This window comes from Filicampus tigris, chromosome 7, assembly GCF_054856515.1.
Source record: "Filicampus tigris isolate MCC_2025a chromosome 7, RoL_Ftig_1.0, whole genome shotgun sequence".
Taxonomy (NCBI): domain Eukaryota; kingdom Metazoa; phylum Chordata; class Actinopteri; order Syngnathiformes; family Syngnathidae; genus Filicampus; species Filicampus tigris.
In genome coordinates this window covers 6,832,953-6,856,186 of record NC_141223.1, presented here as the reverse complement: position 1 = coordinate 6,856,186, position 23,234 = coordinate 6,832,953, and the positions used below count along the sequence as shown (strand labels likewise).

Genomic DNA, 23,234 nt, shown 5'->3' with positions numbered 1-23,234 from the left:
AAGGAGGTTAGTGTGACAGGCATGTCAGACCCTTCGAGGGTCCTCTTATCTCCTGCGCCTCCGACATTGGTTCTTAAAGCTGCTGACACACTGAGACAAGCTTTGGTGGTGTGGCTTCCATAGATAAAAAGTGCCGTAAAAGCCTGTGGTCAGTGTTGGCTTCGGGAGGTTATAGATTTTTATAAATTGTACAGTAATGTTGTTGTAGTTGCAACACAAGTGCATTTATTTAAGAAGAAAAAAATAAAAATCAATGGGGGTTCTAGTATTTATTTTTGGTGTGTTTTTGTCATCAAAAAAGTACCCATAAGAATACAGTTGGGGCACCGGATCGATAAGCAGTATCGTTATGGGTAATAGTATCGATAAAATCTTATCGATACCCAACCCTACCCATCATGTTTTTTATTTTTTTTATTTACAAGTTTCACTTTTAAACATGTTACAGTATTTAGTGTTTTAATAATACATTTTAACCTTTGGAGATTGTTAAATTTGTCATGGAATGACGTTAAGGCGGGCGCAGAATTTCAAAGCGCTTCCTGTAGCTCCCTCTGGCAAGCTGTGTGATGATGGTGATGGTGGTGGTGGGGAAAATGCATTGTCATCCAAAATTTTTCATGTCATTCTTGTATTAGAAATTTACCATATCGTCGCTGTCCTGCGAAAAACACCCATGCCCAATTTTGTAATTTTAAAACGTTTGTCACGTTAATGGGACGTCTGTAATGCGGAAACGCCATTCACGTGTTAAATTTCAGGGCAAAAGTATTCACACTCACGTTCACACCTATGGACAATTTAGGAAACCAAACGTGCATTTCTGCAGCAGAGACGCAACCTCGAAGTTGGATGGCTGGATGTTATTTAATGTACTAAATATCATTTTTTCTTATAATGATATTCCAACAATTCTCTTAACAATAAAAGCACATTGCTCAAAGACCGCAGGACCAGAAACTTTCACATTCAAATGCAAAAGCCAACTCTAATTAAATGAAGTAAGTCCAGCCAATGATATTTAACCATGTGACAGTCCGACAACTGAATACAAGGTGTATGAAGTTGTGGTCAGATTAGGGCTGCTTGATTATGAAAAAAATATTCATCATGATTATTTTGGTCATAATTGAAATCACATTTATTCAAACGATCATTTATTTTTTGGTACAACACAAGAAAATGTTTAAATGTATAAAATATAAAGACAATTAAATGCAAGTAAGTTCCTTTTGGACAAAACAAAATTGATAAAATTAGTTATTATAAAATTTTTAAAAAGGTGCAAATGTATAAATTCAAGTATGATTTCCTTGTGTAAAAATTGGATATAAATGAGTATTAATAATCTCTTATTTTTTTACAGTTGTGCCAATTTTGTAATCGTGGAGTGTAATAATCGTAATTGTAATTGAATTTATATTAATTGCACAGCCCTAGGTCAGATTCCCCACAGGAGGGAGAGAAGAGCTGTATGCTAATTTATGCTTTTCTGAATTGATATGGGGCTATGAAAAGGAAAATTGATTCGATTAATTGTTTTTTTTGTTTTGTTTTTTTTTAAACACAACCCTACGACATGCATATTCACTTGGTTGTTTAATTTCCTATTTAACAGACTAGAGAACCAACTATTTGAACACTCAAATAAAAAGTACATTTTCCACAATTATCTCCCCTTTAACCACCAATAAAAACAATAGTCTGTTCTGTTCCACCACAAATTAAGATCCTTAGAAGAATGGTAAAATGCACTTTCTGTGGCAGCATTTGGGAGGCCTGACATCAAACATAATCCAGCACCTTTTGAATTGGATGAGACACGCCCATATGTATACATACTTTTCGAGTGTTTTGCCATTGAAAACATCTTCCAAATGATTGACCCAGCAGTCATCCCAGTTTGCGTTACTCTCATTCAGCACAGCAGGGAGCGGCCACCCTTGTGTGCAGTAATCTGCATAGCAGCCCAACCAAATCCCCTCTTCTCATTGGCTATAATGCCACTCCCTTCACATGCATGCTGCTGTGGTTACCATAGAGATGATCTTGTACATTATACCGCATTGCTTATTATGGTATCGCAACATCATTGCCAGGATGTTATGGCCACTTGTACAGTAATGATGTACAATACAAGATCTACAGTATCTGAGATACGTATTGTTGTACATTTCAATGTCAGTGTCCAATTTAAGAGGCTCTATCATAATATCAGCAGCGTAAAAAAATGTTAACATTCTTCATGATAGTTTGGCGAAAATATATTGTCCTAAAACAGTGGGTTTTTTTTTTCAGAGGTCTTAAGTGAATGACCTCCACCCAGCAGGTATAGAATGGAAATAGATGTGGATGAAAAGATGCTAAGAACGATCGACAACTTCTTCTCTTAAATTAAGGCCCAATATGTCCAAAAGTCCTAACCAGCACGTTCACACAGAACACTTCAAGCACCAATACTTGAGTAAATTAGCTGTCTTGTGGAATTGTGATTTAAAAAAAAAAAAAGAACTTGATCACCTGAAAAAACAGGCAGTCATTTTGTTTAAAAAAGGAGTGAATCTATAAAATTGCAGTCTTGAATGCAATGCAGTGGAAAATTTGGGTGCGCCTAAATGTTATATTGGTGCGCCAAAGAAAAAAAGCTGGGCGCACCATTACAACCGGTGCAAAAAAATTAGTCTACAGGCCTGTGTATATCACATCGTCTGTCTTTACAGAGATTATAACGTAGAGGGGTAGAATAGATTCGGTATTCTGGCCGGATTTAATTGCAACGTGATAGAACGGTATAACATCATCCTGAGAGGTGTTCATAATATTTTTCACTCTCTTATTTTAAGGTAACCAAAATATTGAAGCAGATGGGTCTTTCTGTCCGTCTGTCCATTTGTCATAGCTATGGGACGGCTGATTCGGAGAACATCCCTCAGCCTGGCAGCTGTCCACTCAGCTGATCAGATCCGTCGGATTGGACTGGGTGTAGTGGATCACGCTAACCGCACCGATTTGACACCTGCGTCATCCTCCATCACCATTATTTATCAGCATCCAATTGCATCTTAAATCCAGTTCTTCCATTGTTTCCATTCCCTTCCCAGTGTGTACATATTGTAGATTTGGACCAAACATTCACCAGGGATGACAGATTGCTGAAGAGAAAGTTCCTGAATTTTGGGGGGGGGATTACCACAGGGATTAAAATGTTTGTGTTTGTGGTGGACTGGTTCCTGTGGTGGGGGAGGATGATTGCATTTTGTGGGTGGGGGTGAGAGGGGCAGAGGAGCGGGCGAAGAGCATAGAGTCTATTTAAGCTTTATCCCTTCTGTCTGTTCCGAGGAGAGTGCTTGATATCACAAAAGTCACTTTTTTTCCACCTGTAACGTAGGGTTAATTGACTCTGCCTCAGCACGTGATATGATCAGCCATCATGGCCTGCCTGATACAGTGAAGTGTAGGGATACTGGTATCAATATGTTGTTTTGTTTTTTTTCTTTTTTCTAGGAGTCGGGCAGTGGAGAGGATGACTGTCGCTCCCAGCCCAGAAGGTGAGACCACATCCTGTTTAGTCAGCCACACACTCACTCATTCCCCTGGTATCTGTTCTTCTGTGGATACTGCAGTTTGCGGGTTGCGCCGCTAGGGGGAGGTTGCTTATCAATATTCAGACAGTTGTTACTGGACTTTCTTTCCAGCATGATGACAACGTTCCTCCCATTTCATCACTAAAGTTTGAACATACTCTAAGTAAAATCAGTGTAACACTCAGTTGAATGAATGAATTAATAGCAATTAGGTGTTATTCACACTCAAGAATACAACAGAATATAGAATTACAAAAAAAAAAAAATGTCTTATGTGTTACTTTATCCTTGCTGGTTTTCTCATGGAGATTGAATTCGAATTTTGTAAAAAGAAAATGGTAAAACTTTAAATGATTAATTCCTGGTCAAACTCCCCATCATAAAACCTTTGTTGTGCAGGCTTCTTTTTTAAAAAAAATAAATTTAAAGTTACATGCATTCCTAACTGTCATTAATGTAGAAAGACGTACAAACCCCAATTCCTGTGAAGTTGGGACATTGTGTAAAATGTAAATCAAAACAGAGTGCTGTACATTGATTTGCAAATAATTTTCAAACTATATTCAATTGAATGCACTACAAAACAAGATATTTTATGGTCAAACCGATGAACTTTGTTTTTGCAAATATTCACTCATTTTGAATTTGATCCATTTATAATGTAATATGAACGCTTACACAAAAAAAAGCAGATTTTTTTCCAAAAATCCGAATTGAGCATTAAAACCTGCGGTGTGAACCTAGCCTCATTATTGAAGCTTTGTAGGCGGAATATCGTTCCCATCCTTGCTTGATGTGCAACTTAAGTTGCTCAAAAGTGTCCGTTGTCATATTTTGTGCTTCATAATGTGCCACACGTTTTCATTGGGAGAGGTATGGACTGCTGGCAGGGAGGCTAGTATAGTACTCACACTCTTTTACAATGAAGCCACGCTGTTGTACTACGTGAAGAATGTGGTTTGGCATTGTCTTGCAGAAATAAACTCCTGAAAAACGCGTTGCTTGGGTGGCAGCATAAGTTAGTTCAAAACATGTACAGTATGTACCATTCAGCATGACTGATGCCTTCACAGATGTTAAAGTTACCCAAGAAATGGGTGTGCCCATACCACCACAGAGACTGGCTTTTGAATTTGGCACTGTTATAAGTCTGGATAGTACGTTTCCTCTTTGCCACAGAGGACATGATTTCCAAAAACAATTTCAAATGTGCACTCGTCAGACCACTGTTTTAATTTAATTTAACCACAATGTCCCAACTTCATTGGAATTGGGATTTGTAATAGTTGTTAATGCACCAAGTGACAAAGGTGTCATTTAAGTTGTCGTTAAAAAGCACTGGTCAACAGCAGATTTTAGTGAGCGATGGCGTTATGTGTCCCTTTTTTTTTTTTTTTTACACGTTTTTAAAAATGCCTTTACTTTGTCTTGCACATCAGGTTTTTAAAACATACATATTTTGTTTTTAAAAATGGATATATACGGATTTTACCATGCGTTGTAATTTATAGCTATGACGTTTCAGAAAAGAATTCCACCTGTTGCTTAACCTAACCCTTAATTCATAAATATGACACTTTAGACCAGTTTAGAATATTTTTCTTCTCATGCCCGTTGTTGAAACAGGCCCATGTTTTCGGGGAACAAAAATCTAAACTCACATCCACACCCAGTTAATTCTTCAAGACAGACCGAACACTGTTTCTCATGAGCTGAATTGAGGTCTTGCGCAGTATGCTGACACTTTGTGTAATGTCATATATGATGCAACTTGATCTTTAGGTATAAGTCTGTGTATAATGCTTTTATATTATAATGAATAATAAGTAGATTGAGTTAAAAGCCAAAGTAAAACACAAACAAACCTTCACTTTTGTATTCACATGTATTTTTTATTTTTTTATCTTTGAACACAATGTCAGTTCCGCAGTGTTACGTACCGGTAGGTTTTATTTTGCAGAATTGGTTACCTTTGTCATCAGTCACTGTTTCTTGTGCAAGATAGTTGTGGTTGCATGGCTTTTTGAGGTCTATTAAGAAATCTTATGGTGGACTGTGGTTTTGTCACAGTGCTGACTGAGCCACTGGCCTCAACAACACGAACTGACAATTGGTGTGAAAAAGAATCAAACACAAAGTTGTGTTTTACTCGCGTTGTGTTACTGTTGAATTATCGGCAATGTACGTACGCCATAGTTTTTGAAGGTCAAATTGTGGATGATTTCTGTCTATGCGTATGGAGATTGCAGCTGTGTGTAACGCGGAAACACCATTCGCCTAAAAATACGAAAAATGAAAAAAAAATGGCCGCAAGTGTTTTTTACAGGACAGCGATGATATGCAAAAATGATATATGAGGATCAATGTAGCTTTCATACTGTGCAATTCTTGGAATGTTCAACCTTTCAACAGGCTTTTGGTCTCTTACTGTGTTAAAACAATGTAAAGCATTTGTAATAGATCCCAAACACAACAAATAGAGCATTCTCAAAGTCAAACAGATCTGTGTACCAGCTGTGTCATTTCCATTTCCTTCATTCTTCTTCACCCTCTGGCGTGGGCGCTGTTTGAGATTCCCTCTCACATTTCAAATATGCGCATTTTGGACCGGTTCACCCTCCCATGAGTATCAGGAGTCAACTGTGACCTTGCCTGGTCAATTTTGGCTACCAGTGTACAGGTTAATGCACATAATGCTTTGAATTCAGTTGCCAATGTATGACAACTGAATGAGTCACGTACTAAAAAACAGCTACAATTGTTGGAATTACATTTGTGATTGCGGATAGTGAAAAGAACATATTGGGTATGGCGTGCAAAATGTTTTCACAAATAATATAAGTCATGTTTTTGTTTCTGAATATAAACACCAAGTCTTGATCTGCTTGAAACTGATAGGACTTGTTGGTGCATCAAATTATCGCCGAGCCAAACATTCTGTCCGTTATTGAGGAAAAGTCGGAAATTGCAGAGACAGTGATGAATTGCATTGAACATAACGGAAAGATGAAAGCCCCAAAAAAAGGGTTTGCTGTGTGCACAGTTTTGAATTTGATCCCGAGGTCAGATATGCTAGTGTTGTATCTCACAAGTTTTTAAAACATGATGGCATCTCTGAACCTTCAACACACGCCCCAATCGTACCTAAAAGGACGTATGTTCCCCATTATCTGTTAGGTAATACTTGAACGTTGCAGCAGCTGGTGAAGTCATAGCCAGTGTCAAACGCTGTACGTATTCCCTCCTGCATCATCAACGTCCCCTTTCACCATTTGGCTCACAGCTCACCATTTGCTCAGCATTGCTTAACGTACTAACAAGCCCGGGACCTTCTTGAGTGACCTCTAATGTGTATTACATAACAGCCGTGGTCCAATTAACTTTGTTGCCCACACTGCGCGTGGATCCAAGGCCAGTGTATTGTGGAGGGGCCACAGAAACTGAAGAGGGGGCTGCAGTAATGCTGTGTTTTTTTCTCCAAGACTAACTTCATGCATGATCACGCAAATTGTAGTGAAATGCCCACCTCTTGAAACTACCGTACAACTTTCGTCGCTAGACTATCTCTTAGTCGTAATTTCTTGGAAATGGAGTGGCATGTAGAGTTTTAACATCTCTTTTCGGGGTGTGTGTGTTCATTTTGTCCAAATAGAAGTCTCAACATTTTTGGCTCAAGTAACCTGCTCTGCTTGTCAGCATCAATGTGACAGCTGACAAACTCAAAGCTTGGATCCTGGAACTTGTAATGAGACTTTTAACACGCGTGACGCAGATGGACCAAATGTACTGTGTGTTTGTTATATCTGCGATCTGTATTTCAGTGGGTCCTCTTTCCACACTAATCCTGGACAGGAAATTAAAAAAGACTGAGGAAAGTGCTTCATGTTATTAAGCCAAGCAAACTTGCAATATTTACAGTGGTTATATAAAAACACTGCACAGTTGAAAATACCAGAGTTTGTGAATTGTGAGCAGAAGCCCATCTATGAAAATATAGGGTAAACAGGACTATTACTTTATATTACATACAATACAACAACATTGAACAATAAAAACAAACTGTCAATATCAAAAAAGCAAATAACAAGCACAGTTGGATTTTTTTTTTTGTGTGCAGGTGCTTTCTTAACCTCAATTTCTTTTGAAGACTACAATACAATTGACCACAACTGACCCACCCACCCAGTTTAATACGAGCACAAAACAGCAGAAACATTATGAATTCAGTACTATGGGATATGCTAAGTGCTTGCATAAATATTTGGAACTATTGTACAGATAGTACCAGTACTTGAAACTTCAGAGCTACTGGAATTAGTTCTAAGCTTCCTTGAAGATGAAGCCACGCAATTTACATAATCAACATGCAGTACTACCACAAATGTATACATGTCATGTACAAAAGGAAGAGGGACAACAGACACTCTTAAGTTATAGACAGATGTGATTTTCTCCATTCCCCTCGCACACTTGTTTGTTAAGTCCTGACCAGGGTGGATATGTCAACAAGGAAATTGTGGGGTGCTACTTGTTTGTAGTTAACTGGTAGTCTGTACATTTCACACAACTCTGCAGAGGCCATCATTTAAAAATGGCAGTATATGGTAGGGCTGTGCAATTAATCGAAAGTAAATTGCAATCACGATGATTACACTCGATTTACACACGATTACAAAATTGACATACTCGTAAAAAACGATTATTAATTTGTATTTACATCCAACACACTGTTTGTTTACACAAGGAAATCATACTTGAATTTATACATATGCACTTTTTTTTTATAATATATTATAATATTTTATAATAACTAATTATATACATTTTGTTTAGTCCAAAAGGAACTTATAGTGTTTCACAGAAATGTATTTCTTTATATTTTTTACATTAAACATTTTCTTGTTTTGCACCAAAAAATAAATGATCGTTTGAATAATCGTGATTTCAATTATTACCAATTACCATATTTATTTGTTTATTTATTCATTGATTTATTTTATCAGCTCATCATTCAAACCATGAGCTGAAGGAGTTGATTTTAAAATTTGTGAACTGAACTTTGAACTAGTTCGCATAGGAAATGAATTTTCCTAACACTGTTATTCATGTTGAACATGAAAGGAAGTGTTTGAAACGTGCCCCTGCGCCCACTGGTAATTGGTTTTCAATCCGGAATCTATGTCCCTAACCCCCGACTAGTTGCTAGGTCATGTCCATATCGTCTAGTTCTTACAGAAGGATCTCCCGTGGCCCTGTGTAACCTGACCTAATTGAGTTCAAACTTCAGCTCATCTTTGACCTCCATGTGTCTGTTCCTTTGCTCAAAGTCCAGTTGTGTAACTTTTCCAGAGCTCAGCTAAACAACAAACAACATCACTCTCATGTTACCAGTCTGCAATCCAGGTTCCCACCAAAGGCCAGTTAATTTGACCGCACTAAACTGAACCTCATGACTAAAGCATCAGAGCAGCTGTGTTTGGGTTGTGTGCTAACAGGATAGGACACTAGCTAAATGACGCTGTGATGCAACAGTTGTACATAGGAAGGTGAGTCAAGGTATGGTGTAGCGTGACGAAAGCAGAGCGGGTGCTGGTGTGTTTGTGTCGTTTGTTGTGTAATCAGTTATGCTCTGAGCAGGTCACATGAAGAGCGCAATGTTGAATATCAACATTCGTCATGAGTTGTTCTGGTTGACATTTAGTGCAGGTGTCCCCAATCACCTGGCCGTGGCGGGCTGCACAGATGAAAGGAAAAAAAAAAGAAAAAAGTACAGTATTTCCGGTTTATTTATTATCCGAGGCTGAAAAATATTTTATTTTGAATATTTTACTCTCTCCGTTACATCCATTTATGACTGACTCTTAACACGTCAAGTTGTCTCCGTTGCTTAAGTGCACAAGCTCGCAAATTAGTAAAACAAACAGACATATTTGTTTCTTTTTTTTGTTGTTGTTGTTTTTTCACTGGTTAAAAAAAGATCTAGCTACAGTATGTGTGTTGTTTAATTTTATCATCTCTTTAATTCAACATCACTTTCATCACTCAACATAAGTTACGTGAATTTCCGGTCACACACATTCAGCCAATCACAGATGCAACCACTCTGTTGTTGTTGTCGCTGAAACCATGATATGAGATATACTGCGGTCATACTGGACATGAGTTGAGATTTTCTCGCAACTCAATTACATATGAAGTCAACACAGTTTCCGAATCTGTACAGCTAAACCGGATCCAAAGTATGTCACATACATGCTAGGTAAAAAGTAAAAACAATGTAGGACACAATAATCATTGCGGTCTGTGGGCACCGGGACTTGTACCACACAGCCAGCTTCCAATACGATCCAAAAAGGAGTATCTTTTTTTCTTTCTTTTTTTTTTTTAACCTGATCGCTGATTGACCCCAAAAATCCTGATCACGTAAAGTCCGCTATTTAATAATTTTTGCATATTCATCATACATTGCACTGACTGGAGAAATAATCATTTTTTATACTCCATGAACATGTGAGCAAATGCACGGCTTCCAACATTCCGCAGTCTTTTTTTTTTTTTTAACATTTCACAACAAAGTCAAGCAAGACTAATGCATAAAATGTTGGATTTTCATTTAAAAAAAAAACCTGTCCATTTCAGAGAGATGACATAACCACATTTACTTTGAGGAGGCCTGAATTACACAATTGAGTTAAACAGTGTGTCTGCCAGAAGGTTTGTTGGGAAAGTGGAAACAGATAACAGCTTGCATGCAAGGCAATATTTGTGCATGTATTTCATACAAAAACACTTGATTCCTATTATTACATAAGCAGCTAAAAGAAAGACTTCTTTTCAAACGTATACATGCAATGGACAAGCTAACAACCGTTTATTAAATAATCAAGTAATACGAAAATATTTCCTTGTTGATAACAGCTGACGCGTTTATATTTCCTTACATAAGAGTTTTTGAACAAGATAACGCCACTCCATGAAAGGTATTTGCTGTAGAAGATTTCAAAGTGTTTCAGTTAACTTGGCATGAGCTGGTGTCAAATTTGACAAGGTGGGCGGCAGTTTTACACTGTTTCAAATTGTTGACAGTTTGCATATGGCTCTAGTTGTTGTCATGGCAGCAGAATGTAAAAGGTTTAAGAGGTAATAAAATGAGGTAAAACGTCCCTCTTCTCACAGCATGGACCTGCATGAGTTGCATGCTGTGGAATTGCTACATGTCATACTTTCTCCAGCTTAAACTTACTTACAAACAAACAAACTTAGCTGAGAAGACAAGTGCGAGTGCATCTCCACTTGGGTCACATTCCACTAAAGCAGCGGATCACTTCTGCTGTCTAGTTCACATGTGGTTTGCTCCTTATGTAACAAGCACAAGATTTGGATGTGGCGAGGGTACAAGTCATCTTCAAGGCAAATCAAAAACTCATGAAGATTCATCTGCTTCTATTACATTAGCTCACAAGACTTTTTGCTTGAAGATTTTCACCTTTCACGATTGGTTTGGATTTACAAAAGTTTAGTTTTTTTAACATCACGCATTGTTTACAGTAATATAATAACGTCTAAACTCTAAAGCATCCGTGAAACACTGCTTGACTTCTAACGATAATGACAAATGAGGGAACGATTAAGGCGTCGTTTGTCACCTCACGAGTTGAATTTCTTTAACTGTCAAACTAGTGTAAAAATAAGTTAAACCGAAATTTGAAAATAAAAATAGGTCAAGGTGGAACAGTATCGCCGTTAACTGATGTCTTCTTCACTGTCGCATCCTCTGTTTCCTCTGTTATTTTCCACTTTGGTTTGCGTCGAGTTCCTTCTCTGTTTGCCATTGCGGCGTGCACCCGACTCGACAAGACGACAAGTACTAGTGTCACAGACACTGAATATGGTGGTAACGATGCTAATATTAAACGTAAATGCTTTCACGGTTTATGGGTTACATTCTCACTATGCTGGCTCATCCCCATGGGTACTGGCGGTCAACATTTTAACAAAAACAAAACGATTTGTTAGTTTTGGAATTTTACAACCTTTGGAATATTTTTATTTGACTTATTCTTTACTTTTGGGGGGAGGACTTTCAGTTGTATCATCCTTTCTTATTGATTTAGTGGCTCTTATATTCCACTTTTCCCATTTCCCATCGAAATGTAAATTTATCAAATGAAAAAAATCTAATAAACAAGTACACTACTATTTTGTTTTTCAAATAAAGCGTCTACTTTATTTGACCTCTTAAGTCGTTTTGTCTTCATGAGGTTAGTAGGGTCCCATCTGTCTATTTGGAGTTCCAAGACTCATGCCGTTGTACTGAGTATTATTTATAGCAAGCCATGCGGTGGCTGGACAGTCAAACACTCGAACCACTGCCAGTAAATACTTGGATAAACACACGTCCAGGCAGAGAAGAGCATTGTAAACAGTTGTCAGCTGCTTCGAATGGATGCAGAAATTACTCTCGCGTAGCTTGTTCTTCCTCCCTCGTGCCCTGATTGGCTCCACACTTGGGCCCGCCTACCTCGTGGTGTCATTGGCTCCCTTTTTCAGCGGGCCTGCCTTCTTCGTGTACTGATTGGCTCTCCCCCTCATCGTCCCTCCTACATCTTACTCATTGGCTGCCCTCGTTGTGCCCGCCCAAAGCACATGCCTCGCGGTTCTCCCTCCTGCGACCGGAATGAGGTGAACCCTGTCACTGGCTCTTTACTGTACAAACCGGTCGGAGTGGCACACCAGAGTGAAAAAACATCATGTTTTAGGAAACAGAATTTTAACGTTTTACGAAGGACTTTGAAAAATATTGTGTAGTAGTATTGTGTGCTAATCTCCGGGTTATATTAGTCAGTCGAGGGGCAAACAAACTTCGCGTCTACTTCAACTGGTATTCTTTTTTTTTAATTTCCCACGGACTGCTACTCTATTGTTTAGGGAAGTGGTTCGGAGCGTGTCCTTTTGCCATGGCGGAGCACACGCGCGGGTGAGCTCAGTAGAAGTTTTTCCTTCTCCGGAGAGCACCTGACATCCGTCCGCTCCCTCGTGCCTGGGCTCCACAAAACTGCCGACATGACCCTCGGCGCGGTGTCCAGCTCTGGCGGCTCGTCGGCGGTCAGCTTCTGCTCTTGTTGCGGGGCTAAAATGGTGCCTTACTTCAGTGACGACGCAGCGGTGTCAAATAATGAAATCAACCAACTGTAAGTGTTTTCTTATATAACTAGTTGGTAATTACGTTTATTCCTTATTGTCCTTAATTATGTACAAATTAATCACCCGATTTCAGTGTATTTATATTAAGGCACGGAGCACGACACTTTGGGTATGATAGTTCATATTTGGAGATTTTGACATTTGTAGAGTTTTGCAATATACTCCGCATGCACTCAGTGTACTTCCTGTCGATTTAACTGCGAGGGGTCTTACTCATCATCATCATCGCGTCGTCATCAGATCATCACTGATATTTGACCTTATTGAGACATAGTAGCTGTACAGAGCATGCGTCTGACAGGACCATACATGTGGCATTGAGTCAATGTCAGATCACCTGAGAATAGATATTGGGAATTTTCGTACAGTGTAATGTAGTGTGTTTTAGTTAGATAAATAGTACCAATGTTATTTTTGTGAAACCCAAGTCATAGTTAGAGCCTGGTCCAAAGAGGGTTTTTTTCCTCCCTACTGTAAAAACAGATCAGTTTTGTTACATTGCGTGTTACTTGGAGAAAAAGGGAAAAAAGTGCCCACATATTACACAGGGGTGCACATAAGTGGTGTGCAGGATGTTGAAAATATTCATAGACTTTCCAGATTTGATTGGGTCAGTGTGCATTTACATACCAAACATTTCACAGTGTGACTGCGGTTGGGCCTGCCTCCAGTCAAAGTCAAGCCAGCCACCACAACAATTGCTTACAAGAGCTAACTTTAAAAAAAGAAAAAAGCCTAATAAGTCATTGATATCCATGTACATTATTGCTTGTTGATTGGGAACCAATTTTAGTTTTTCAGAAAAATGTTGAGCGAAAAATTTGGTAGTCCAAGAACTGAAAAATCCAGTTTGATCATAATGGTAACTGGTAAATTAACCAGTGCACTTATATAGCTCTTTATCTACACCATATGAATACCAAACAACATCTGGTGCTCATTCGAGAACCACACCAAACTGACTGTATATTTACACTTCCTATACATGTACAGGGCATTTATAGTAATTACTGTACATATTCTGATTAGATACAATCGATAATCAATAACGTTTTGTTTGGATTGGCACTTTCACAAATGTTTTCATTTGTGTGTTTGTAGTGGCAGAGAATTGTTGTTCAAAGCAAAATAAGTCATGCATGCATGTCCAAAGGGATCATTTGAATGCTCATTGTTAACTCTAAACTTATGTGGACCAGATAAAATTTGCAAACGTGAAAAAAGGGAAAGACAAACGAGGATTGAAAATGCTTGATTCATGGGTGATTAAATCAACTTTATCCACTTGTCCAGGAAACCAAATCATGCGTCTCCCGTCTGTGTTTTGTTGAGTGTTTCGTAACATTTTTGTTCAGTCAGCAGTTGGCAGAGCTCTCCGTGAGAAATTGCCTTCTGTCATGGTTTTGGGGAAGTCGAGGGTAGCTCGAGGTTTGATTGCAGTGTTTTTTTCACTTCTCTTACGCATGAATGTACCCTGGGGCTATTGAGTAAAGCTTGAAGTGAGGTAGAGAGGTTGCATGTAGTGTCAAAAAAACAATGTGTACTGTAGTTAATATCCAAATTGCTTTCTTTTGATAAATGCTGCTTGAATCCTGTCGGCTTTGAGGTGAAGAACAACAGAAGTTATGTTCACATCTAACAGCATATCTGTACATGTTTAGTGTTTCTAATGCTATGCCTGTGTTCACTACAGTGTCCTCAAAACTCTAATTAGATTAGATAGATTAGAGTTTAATTAGATGTTCAGTAATTACAAGACTCAATTATATCAGTGGGAGTAATTAGTACTAAATGTCTTAAGAAAATTGGACAGGTGAAGTCCTCTCTTCTGCTCCAAGGAAAACAGAGAGGAGTTACACACTGAGGTGTCTTGTGAAACAGCTGGATGTACAAGTCACCGCTATGTGTTTGTAGGTAGATGCCATGCATCTAAAGTCAACTCTCTGTTGTTGATGAGATACAGTCTCTCAGAGTAGTGAGTACAGCCCTTACATTTTTGGAATACGATACCTTCTCAAGGTTTCTTCCTTTTTCCCCAAATGGGTTCTTGAGCAGACAATGGCGCCAATCTTTATCAACTGTGGGCCTGTGAAGCCCTTTGACTCTTTTGTGATTTAAGGTGCCCTTCCATCATAATCCATTTTGCCCACTGTTTATCAAAATGGGTTTGTCACCTGTTCGTAGTGTCACATCTGTGCAGTTTGTGGATTGATTGCAATATCCGATGAAAGGCAAAAGGCTTTCAAAACGCTCTCATTTGAATTTGGTGTCTTCGTGATGTACGATTTTTGACTCATTATTCAAGTACATGCCCACTTTGTGGTTGCTATATGGCCACTCAGGTTAAATGACTGGCGGCGCCAATGCACAGCATCTAAAACTTTGCATCAGCTGACATTTTCAGAGGAGTTGAGGAAAGAACAAGTTTAAGTTAAGCACTTGCTTTAAATGATTACACGATTATTAAAATAGTTGACAATTAATCTTAATTTTGACACCTTAAATGCAATATAAAGTAGTTATTGTGTGCAGGGGTGTCAAACTCCTTTTATCATGGGCCGCATTGTAGTTATGGTTTCCTCAGATGGCCATTATGAAAACCGTGTAAATGTTCTCATTATATTATTTCATACACTCTACACAGCAAATTGATAAATACCTAGTTATAAAATCAGAAGTCAAAGAATATACCACAGTTTATTCTGCAGTTGTTCGGTTTATTTTAAAAGGGGTTTGGTGACAAACAATGTTTGCACTATTTCAATATTATTTGAAGACGGTTTGAAATTTGGACAATTTGTTTTTGCAAGAAACATGAAGTAGATGAAAATGTTTTGTTTAGCAAGCCTTACAAAATGATGTGTTGAGTCAGATCTGGCCCCTGGGCCTTTAGTTTGAGAAATGAGGTTTACAACTCATAACAGTTACTGTCCCTTCAAAATAACTCCACACATTGCCATAATTTCTGAACCGCTTGCAACAATAGTTAGTACACCACAAGTAGAAATGTGCAAAGTGTCTATATTTTGTCTGCTGATTATTATTTTCCAGACCTGCCTGGCATGGACTTCACCAGACTTTAACAGGTTGTCATCTCTTCCACACCAAATATTGGTCCCAAGTGCCAGCAGCACTCATGTTGTCCCAGACCACAATATCCATACCACCATGCTTGATTGTAGCCAAGACACACTATCATCTAAACTGAATATGTTTATCTTGGTCTCATCAGACCACATGACATGGCTGCTGTAATCCATGTCTTTAGTTTGCTTGTCTTCAGCAAACTGTTGGTAGTCAAGAGTTAGTGTATGAATACTATCTTATAGATGAATAGATAGATGGATAGATAGAATGCCCAACTCTGTAAGTTGTGCGCTGTACAAAAACTGCCCTCATCTGCTGCCCCTCCCTAAGTCCTCCTTTTGCCTAGCATTCTGCTGTCAGTCTGGAATTAAACTTGACATTGGTGTTGTGGGGATGGATAACAGAGCGAGGCTGAAATGAAAGGTTTTCACATTCCTCCATTTGGCCACAGTGCCTAAAGAACGTCACTGTCCTTCAGCTGAAAGTGCATTTTTCCACAGTGACCCCTCCAAGCAGCAAGGCTTAACATACACCTATGGTCTTTCTCACATGGTGCATGCAGCTTCAAGCCTTATGAGCCTGCGCTGCATTGAGCACAGCCCTAAATTTATCCACCTCACAGCGACTAATATGGGCACAGGCTGGTTGGGGCGGGAGGGTCACTTATCTGCCTGCTATGTCTAGTGGTCCTTACATAGTGATGATTGTGTCTCCGACTGATGGACTGCTGCCCTGCCTCTATTCTTCAACGGCTGGAAAAAAAAAAATCCAAAGATCGACCCAACTCACATAGACTCTTCCTACTTTACCTGCCCTCCTAAATAACCCTTTCACCTCGCATGTCAATTCAGCTTTATTTATTTCGCAACAAATTACAACAGATTTTATTTTAAGTTACTTAATACGGAGCAGGTCGAGAAGCGCACTTGTCACACAACAAAGAAAACAAGGTGAACCCTGTATGAACAAGCCATTTGGCAACTGAGGCAAGGAAACATTCCCTCGTAGGTGTAGCATGGAACAGAACTGGGTCAATGGTGGCAATCTGCCCTGACTTGTTGGTTGAGATGGTGAGACAGAATAGAGGGCAACTCAATATTTAGTTCATCCATTACTCATTTTCCAACTTGTACTTCTACGTACTGTTAGCCCCAACAAGCCACTTGCACCGATTGTCTCACCAAACCAAATAGTGAGTAATGTGTGTTAAGTACATGCTACAATACAATACAACTTTATTTATATACGCGTGTCGGACTGAGTTGTGTTTCAACATAAGAAATTGCAGTTTAGGCCTGGAGGCTAATGTACTGCATACATAGGCAACAGTAGTAGTAGTAGTAGTTAGAGGGCTTTGCATAAGTTCAAATAGCTTTAGTCTCCATACAGTCACTCATTTGCATATGCAGGCGACCCATTTGAACTTGGAGGATTTCATGTACAGTAACTGACTGACACTAACTGAATGCCATCTATCAATAGCTGTCACTTTTAAAGGACTGGTCTGTTTTTAGCTGCCGTCCTTAACATACAACCTCTCCAATTCTCAAGCTAAGATACCATTCTCTGAGCAGGTTGGAAAGTGTGTGATTGTGCACGTGCACAGCCTTCTGTTTCCGACTTTCAGTGAAGATTGTATTACTGATGACAGTGTACCGTAGCGCAGCTTTACAAGGTCATTGTTGTAGAGTTGAATATAGTAACCAAATTCAAAAACTAGCAGACGTGGGGATTGCGGAAAAGAGGACGTGATGAAAGGGGGAGTGAGAGGAAACAGCTGGGTCAAGGGTGGCTAGATTGTGGGAATGAGCACTGCACAGGGCTGTCGTTTTGTGTTTTTCTTTCTTGTCCTTCTTGTCTGTTCATCGCAATTGTATGCTGCACAACCGTGGTCTCAGGAAGACTCGGGAAGGAAGATTGAATGGCTGGAGGAATGAGGAGATTACGTTACTGAGGAAAATGCGGCAGGCCAGGCTGCCTAAAAGTTCAGTTGTACACAAGAGAAATAGACCAACTCAAGAACCCTTTGAACTGTGCCCACTAGGTTCAGTCAGTGGAGAGTAGAAGCGAGAAAACCTTAGTTATAATGAAAACCATTAGTATTTAGTGCTTCCTAAGACTTTTGACGTTTCATGTTGACACGTTAGTGAGTTTGGGTGTTATCAGCATGTTTCTATTGTCAGTTCCTCATCTTCATTTAAAACCCCAGAGGTGATGAAACCGCCCTTGTATGAGTTTAGTAGAACAGGTTTGCCAAGTCTCTGTGTATTCTCTGAATATTCCCTATTTTTCTTACTATTTGTACAGGTCATGAATCACAAAATCAGGTTCTCGCATAATCTGATGACATTCATTGGCAAAAGCCCTACCAAAATTATTTACAGTAATTATTTAAAATGTTTTGCCCCATCATATACTAACATAAAACAAATGGCTATCAGGACTGATGTGCTGCATACAACAAATAAAAAGTTAAAAAAAAAGAATGTGAGTGTTTAAGTCATTAAAACTTAAGATTTTCTTTTGTTGTTTAATTTGATGCCTTCAACACATTCCAAAAAAGCCGTGACAGAGGCATGTTTACCACTATGTTAGGTCCTCTTTCCTTTTAACAACACTCAGTAAGCATTTGGAAACTGAGGACATTAATTGTTGAAGCTTTGTAGGAGGAATTCTTAACTATTCTTGCTTCATGTACAACTTCAATTGCTCAACAGTCTGAGTTCTCCATTGTAGTATTTTGTGTTTCATAATGTGACACACATTTTCAATAGGAGACGGGTCTGGACTCCTAAGAGCCTCATATAATGCTCACACGCTTTGACAACAAAGCCATGTTGTTGTAACACTTGTAGAATGTGGCTTGTCATTGTCTTACTGAACAAGACGTTGCTTGGATGGGAGCATAAATCCAAAACCTGTAATTATCCCCCTCGTTTGATTATGTTTGAGCATTCTCAACAAAAAATATCTTCATTGATAGTGAATGTCATTCTTAAACTTGAAGAAAAAGTCAAACATTAAACCTAAACTTAGGTTTAACATTAAAGTAAGTGTTAAGTACTTTACACATTTGACTATTTTTTTAGAATCTTTGAGAGAAAATTGGCTGTTATTAGACTATAGAGTTGTATATTGCGTATGATAGTTTCTATACTGTTTCTTAGCTGTTTTAATCAGTATAAGCACCATTGGAGGGTTGTATGTTCCTTGCATCTGTAGCCACATAAAAACATTATGCCTTTGGGTGCCATGAAAATAGTTGATGATTTTGGCAGCATGTGTTAATTGTCTTATTATTAATGTGTGCGCAAAGGCGGAATCAGTATGTTTTTGTTTCTTTGTATCATATTTTCCAACTGATTTGTTATACAACTTGTTTAAAGAAGCACCATATGATTACGCATCCAATGAGCACAATGCAACCTGGCTTGACAGCTGTGTTGTTTTGGCAGAGTTCATGTATCATTGTCTGCTTTCATATTCACCAGATTTAAAGCGGAAGTCAACCCTAACATATTTTTTTCAAGAATATGTTCCCAGCAGGCCCACTAGTTGAAACACGGCATTCTGATTAATTTTGTATTTGTGGAATATAAGTTAAGTAGGAAAATGCACTCGTTTTTAGCCATCTCTGGGGTCGGCCATTTTGTCTTCCTTTGACTGAGAATGACATCACAACTGCTCACTATGACCAATCACAACTGACCTGTTTTCTGAATCTGATCCGTGATTGGTCGCTGTGACCAATTGTGAGGTCATTTTCAGTCGACAGATGACAAAATGGCCGCCTCCAGAGATGGCTAAAAACGAGTGGATTAGCACAAACGTAATATTTATCAGAATGCTCTGTTTCGACTAGTGGGCTTGCATAGAACATATTCTTGAAAAAAAAAATGTTTGCGTTGACTTCCACTTTAGGTGTAAATTTATTTTGACTTTGGATCCCGCCTGTATGGTGATAATGACTCTGACGGCAGTTTCTGTGAGTTGTAGTTTTGCCCACCTTGCAAAGCTGTACACTCGTCCATCTCCTATGGGTGTGCAAATTGCTAATACATATTAGGTCAAATGGTTGTTATTCAAGTGACACCTGAATGCTGGAGGGCTGTCACCTGCCGTGTCGCCATTATTAAGGAGGTTTGCTGGTCCTTTGAATGTCATTTGAAACAGTCCTTATTGACTGCAGAATCTCTCAGGTTAGTGGGCCACATGGTGTCTCTAAACAAAAAACCCAGTGCCTCACACTACCACGCTACAGCGGCTGAGAATAGTACACACTACACACCCTTGTGTTTTCTCCCTCAAGACACTGACTTCACTTTTTTAATGTATCATCCTCAATGCAGTGACCTCAGTTCTGCTTAATACGATTAAGTGTTATAAAGTGGAACAAAAGATCACCTTTGGTCCATAGATTTGGGTGCTGGCCAACGTTTATCCCTATCAAACATTGCGGAGGAGGGGGGCGGGCTCCATCTTCCCTCTCAGACCCTCTGTCCCCTCTCAGTCCCGCTATGCCTCTTTGCTCGCAGCTGCTACAGTGAATGCGTCCAGTGTGAGTAATCCAGCTGTGCGGAGGAGCAGAGAACATTGTGTTCTGAGTTCACATTTGGGCTTGTTTTGTTCTGATTTGGGGTGCCTCTTGCCAAACCAGCTCGAAATGAGAACTGTGACAGTGACATAATCCTGTGACCACAACACTTATACTTGTGGGATAAATCCAATGACATAAGTTAATTGAACAGTCAACTGTAATTAGGCATCTTGGTTGTCTTTTTTGAGCTGGCTCATCTTACGAGTTCCCATGCCTGGTTGAAGATTTAAAAAGCTACAACTTAAACTGCACGCATTAAAATTGAGAAATATGATGTGTGTGTATGTATAGTGCTTGAGGTGTATGAACCCATTTTTCTTTCCCTTACAGTATCAGTGAGAGCTTCCTCACGGTAAAAGGTGCAGCCCTTTTCCTCCCAAGAGGAAATAGTCCCACGCCAAACTCTGCACCTCATATCAGCCAGCGCTGGAACAAGCACACAGGTGAATGATGCATACACGGCATTAACCGTTACATTTAAGTATCGTCTTGTCGTTAACTCTCATAGCCTTTTTCAGAATCTCACGTGTTTTTTTCGTGGAGTCTGTTTGCTTCTTAAGATATGTGCTGGATGATGAAAATCCATGTGCCACATAACGTTCATTGAATTTAGTTTCTAAAAATGACACCATGTTTTTAACCAAGGAAGTGCTGCCTGCTGTATTTAGAGATGGGCAAAATGAAGACAGTGTAGCCGAAACTTGCCTAAGGCGAAATGACACAGTATCTTGGTTCTGATGTTAACGTTTAACTGCCAAGAATGCCCAGACAAACTGAGACTAAATGCGTCTGGTTTTTGCTAGGGGATCTCCAGAAACATCTTCAGACTATGTTCACTGTGCTGCGGCCAGAGGACACAATCCGACTGGTGAGTATCACTGAGAAACACTGACACACTTTCCTGCAATGTGGCAAATGGGACAATGAAGTGGGACTCGATTGACATGATCTGAAGCATGTAGCATGAATCAAAATATAAAATGAGTTAAATTTTGCATAAAACTGTGGCAAGTGATTGGTAGGGGCTTGCACCGTTACTTTGGGTTTTTAAAATCATACATTAAGCAAACAATGAAATTATCCTTGTTTGTGTGAAATTCTGACAAGATGAGTAGAAGGTGAATATATTATTAGTGAGAAGAGCAGTGTGGTCAGTAGAATAGGTCATGTACTTCAGCAGTCACTTGTTTTTTTTTTTCCCTGAATGTGTTTGTTGTGGAGGATTTTAGAGGAATTTGAAGTGCTCATTTGGAAAAATCCCCCAATTCTCTCTCTGATCTGTCAAGGCCGTGCGTCTGGAGAGTTCCTACGCTCAGGTAACCCGCTACATGGTGGTGGTCTCCACCAATGGTAGGCAGGACACAGAGGAATGCATCGTTCTTGGCATGGACTTCTATTCCTCTGACAGGTTGGTAGTACCATCCTATTGATAGGATGTGCATTTCCCATTAAATTGTACACAAATTACGTAGATGGTTCCAGCCCTTTTGAGATTAGCAATGAAAAACATGGGCCATCCCAAAAAAATGTTCTTGCATTTGCTTAGTTTTCTGAAGCAAATCTACAATGAAAGCAAAGAAGTTGATATTCTTCTCTTTTAATCTGTGAAGCCAGTTTCTCTCATATTTGACATGCTGAATCTCCCTGCTAGCTGCTGTACGGTGGGCCTGGTTCTACCTCTGTGGAGTGACACTCTGATCCACTTGGATGGCGATGGGTATGTCCTGGTTTACACCTCAAGCTTTGACTTGGTCCGTATTTCTCAATCTGAGCCTCTTTCCCTTTGCAGAGGTTTCAGCGTGTCAACTGTGAATCGAGTTCATGTTTTCAAGCCAGTCTCGGTCCAGGCAATGTGGTAAGCATCATTTGGCTGTTTGCTCTGAATAAGCATTTTTATGGAAAACAGCAAGACCTTTCTGTGTGTTTTCATGCTTTCGTTTCTTGTCTTGTTGTTGGTTCAGAAATATGTTCTGTTACTCCCGTACCCTTTCCACCCACTACCCTGTAGTTAGCCCCGCTCATTTAACACATCTCCCTTGTAAGATGCCACATAACGACTTTTTCAAGAAGCTCCGTAATGCTTGGGAATCCTTGTTTTTGTTGCCCATGCCAGGTCCGCTCTTCAGTCACTCCACAAAGCGTGCGATGTTGCCCGCTGCCACAATTATTACCCAGGCAGCCTGTTCCTGACATGGGTCAGCTATTATCAGAGCAGGATCTCCTCCAACCAGTTCTGCATCAACGAGTGGAACGCCATGCAGGATGTTGAGTCACACCGTGCCAATTCACCTGTTCTCTTCACAGATCTGTGAGTAGAAGAGGAGCTTTTGTTGATTTACATTTTTGATTATGACTATCATGGAACTTTTGCTGTTTTCCAACATCTGAAATATATATTTTTTCCCCACTGGGTGGTTCATGCATGCATATTATACAGTACTGAGTGTTCAGAAAATAAATTTACTATAGTCAGTGTCAGGTTCACACCAAGTGAGACATTACAACGCACACAGTGAGGGGAGAAGACACTCGACACAATATTGTCTTTTTACTTGCAAGGAGAGTGCAGGGAAGTGTACGATTACAGTTCCTAATCCTTTTATTTTCTTAGGAGTCCCTGATTACAAAGGTGTTTCAGCTCTAAGGGAAAGGGTAGCAAAAGCAGCTCTTTGAACTTGTTTTGTCTATGTGTGTGTGAGCTATTATCATACATATGTGGAAGCAAAGCACACCAAGCAAGTTGGCCCTAGATATGGAAAAAG

The 23,234-nt window shown here is 39.4% G+C and overlaps 1 protein-coding gene across 2 annotated transcripts in view; it reads left to right on the top strand.

Annotated features, from left to right (window-relative positions):
- The window catches only part of ssh2a (slingshot protein phosphatase 2a), a 31,779-nt gene that overhangs the window by 608 nt on the left and 7,937 nt on the right, over positions 1–23,234 (top strand). The window contains exons 2-8 of one of the 2 annotated variants that reach the window (XM_086036008.1): positions 3,505–3,548; positions 20,803–20,915; positions 21,276–21,340; positions 21,759–21,880; positions 22,124–22,189; positions 22,262–22,327; positions 22,586–22,780. In XM_086036008.1, the coding sequence (XP_085892134.1) occupies positions 3,505–3,548; positions 20,803–20,915; positions 21,276–21,340; positions 21,759–21,880; positions 22,124–22,189; positions 22,262–22,327; positions 22,586–22,780 (671 nt within the window). Of the gene's footprint in view, positions 1–3,504; positions 3,549–12,234; positions 12,776–20,802; positions 20,916–21,275; positions 21,341–21,758; positions 21,881–22,123; positions 22,190–22,261; positions 22,328–22,585; positions 22,781–23,234 lie in introns of those variants that run through there. The other variant, XM_086036007.1, reaches the window with a different exon arrangement.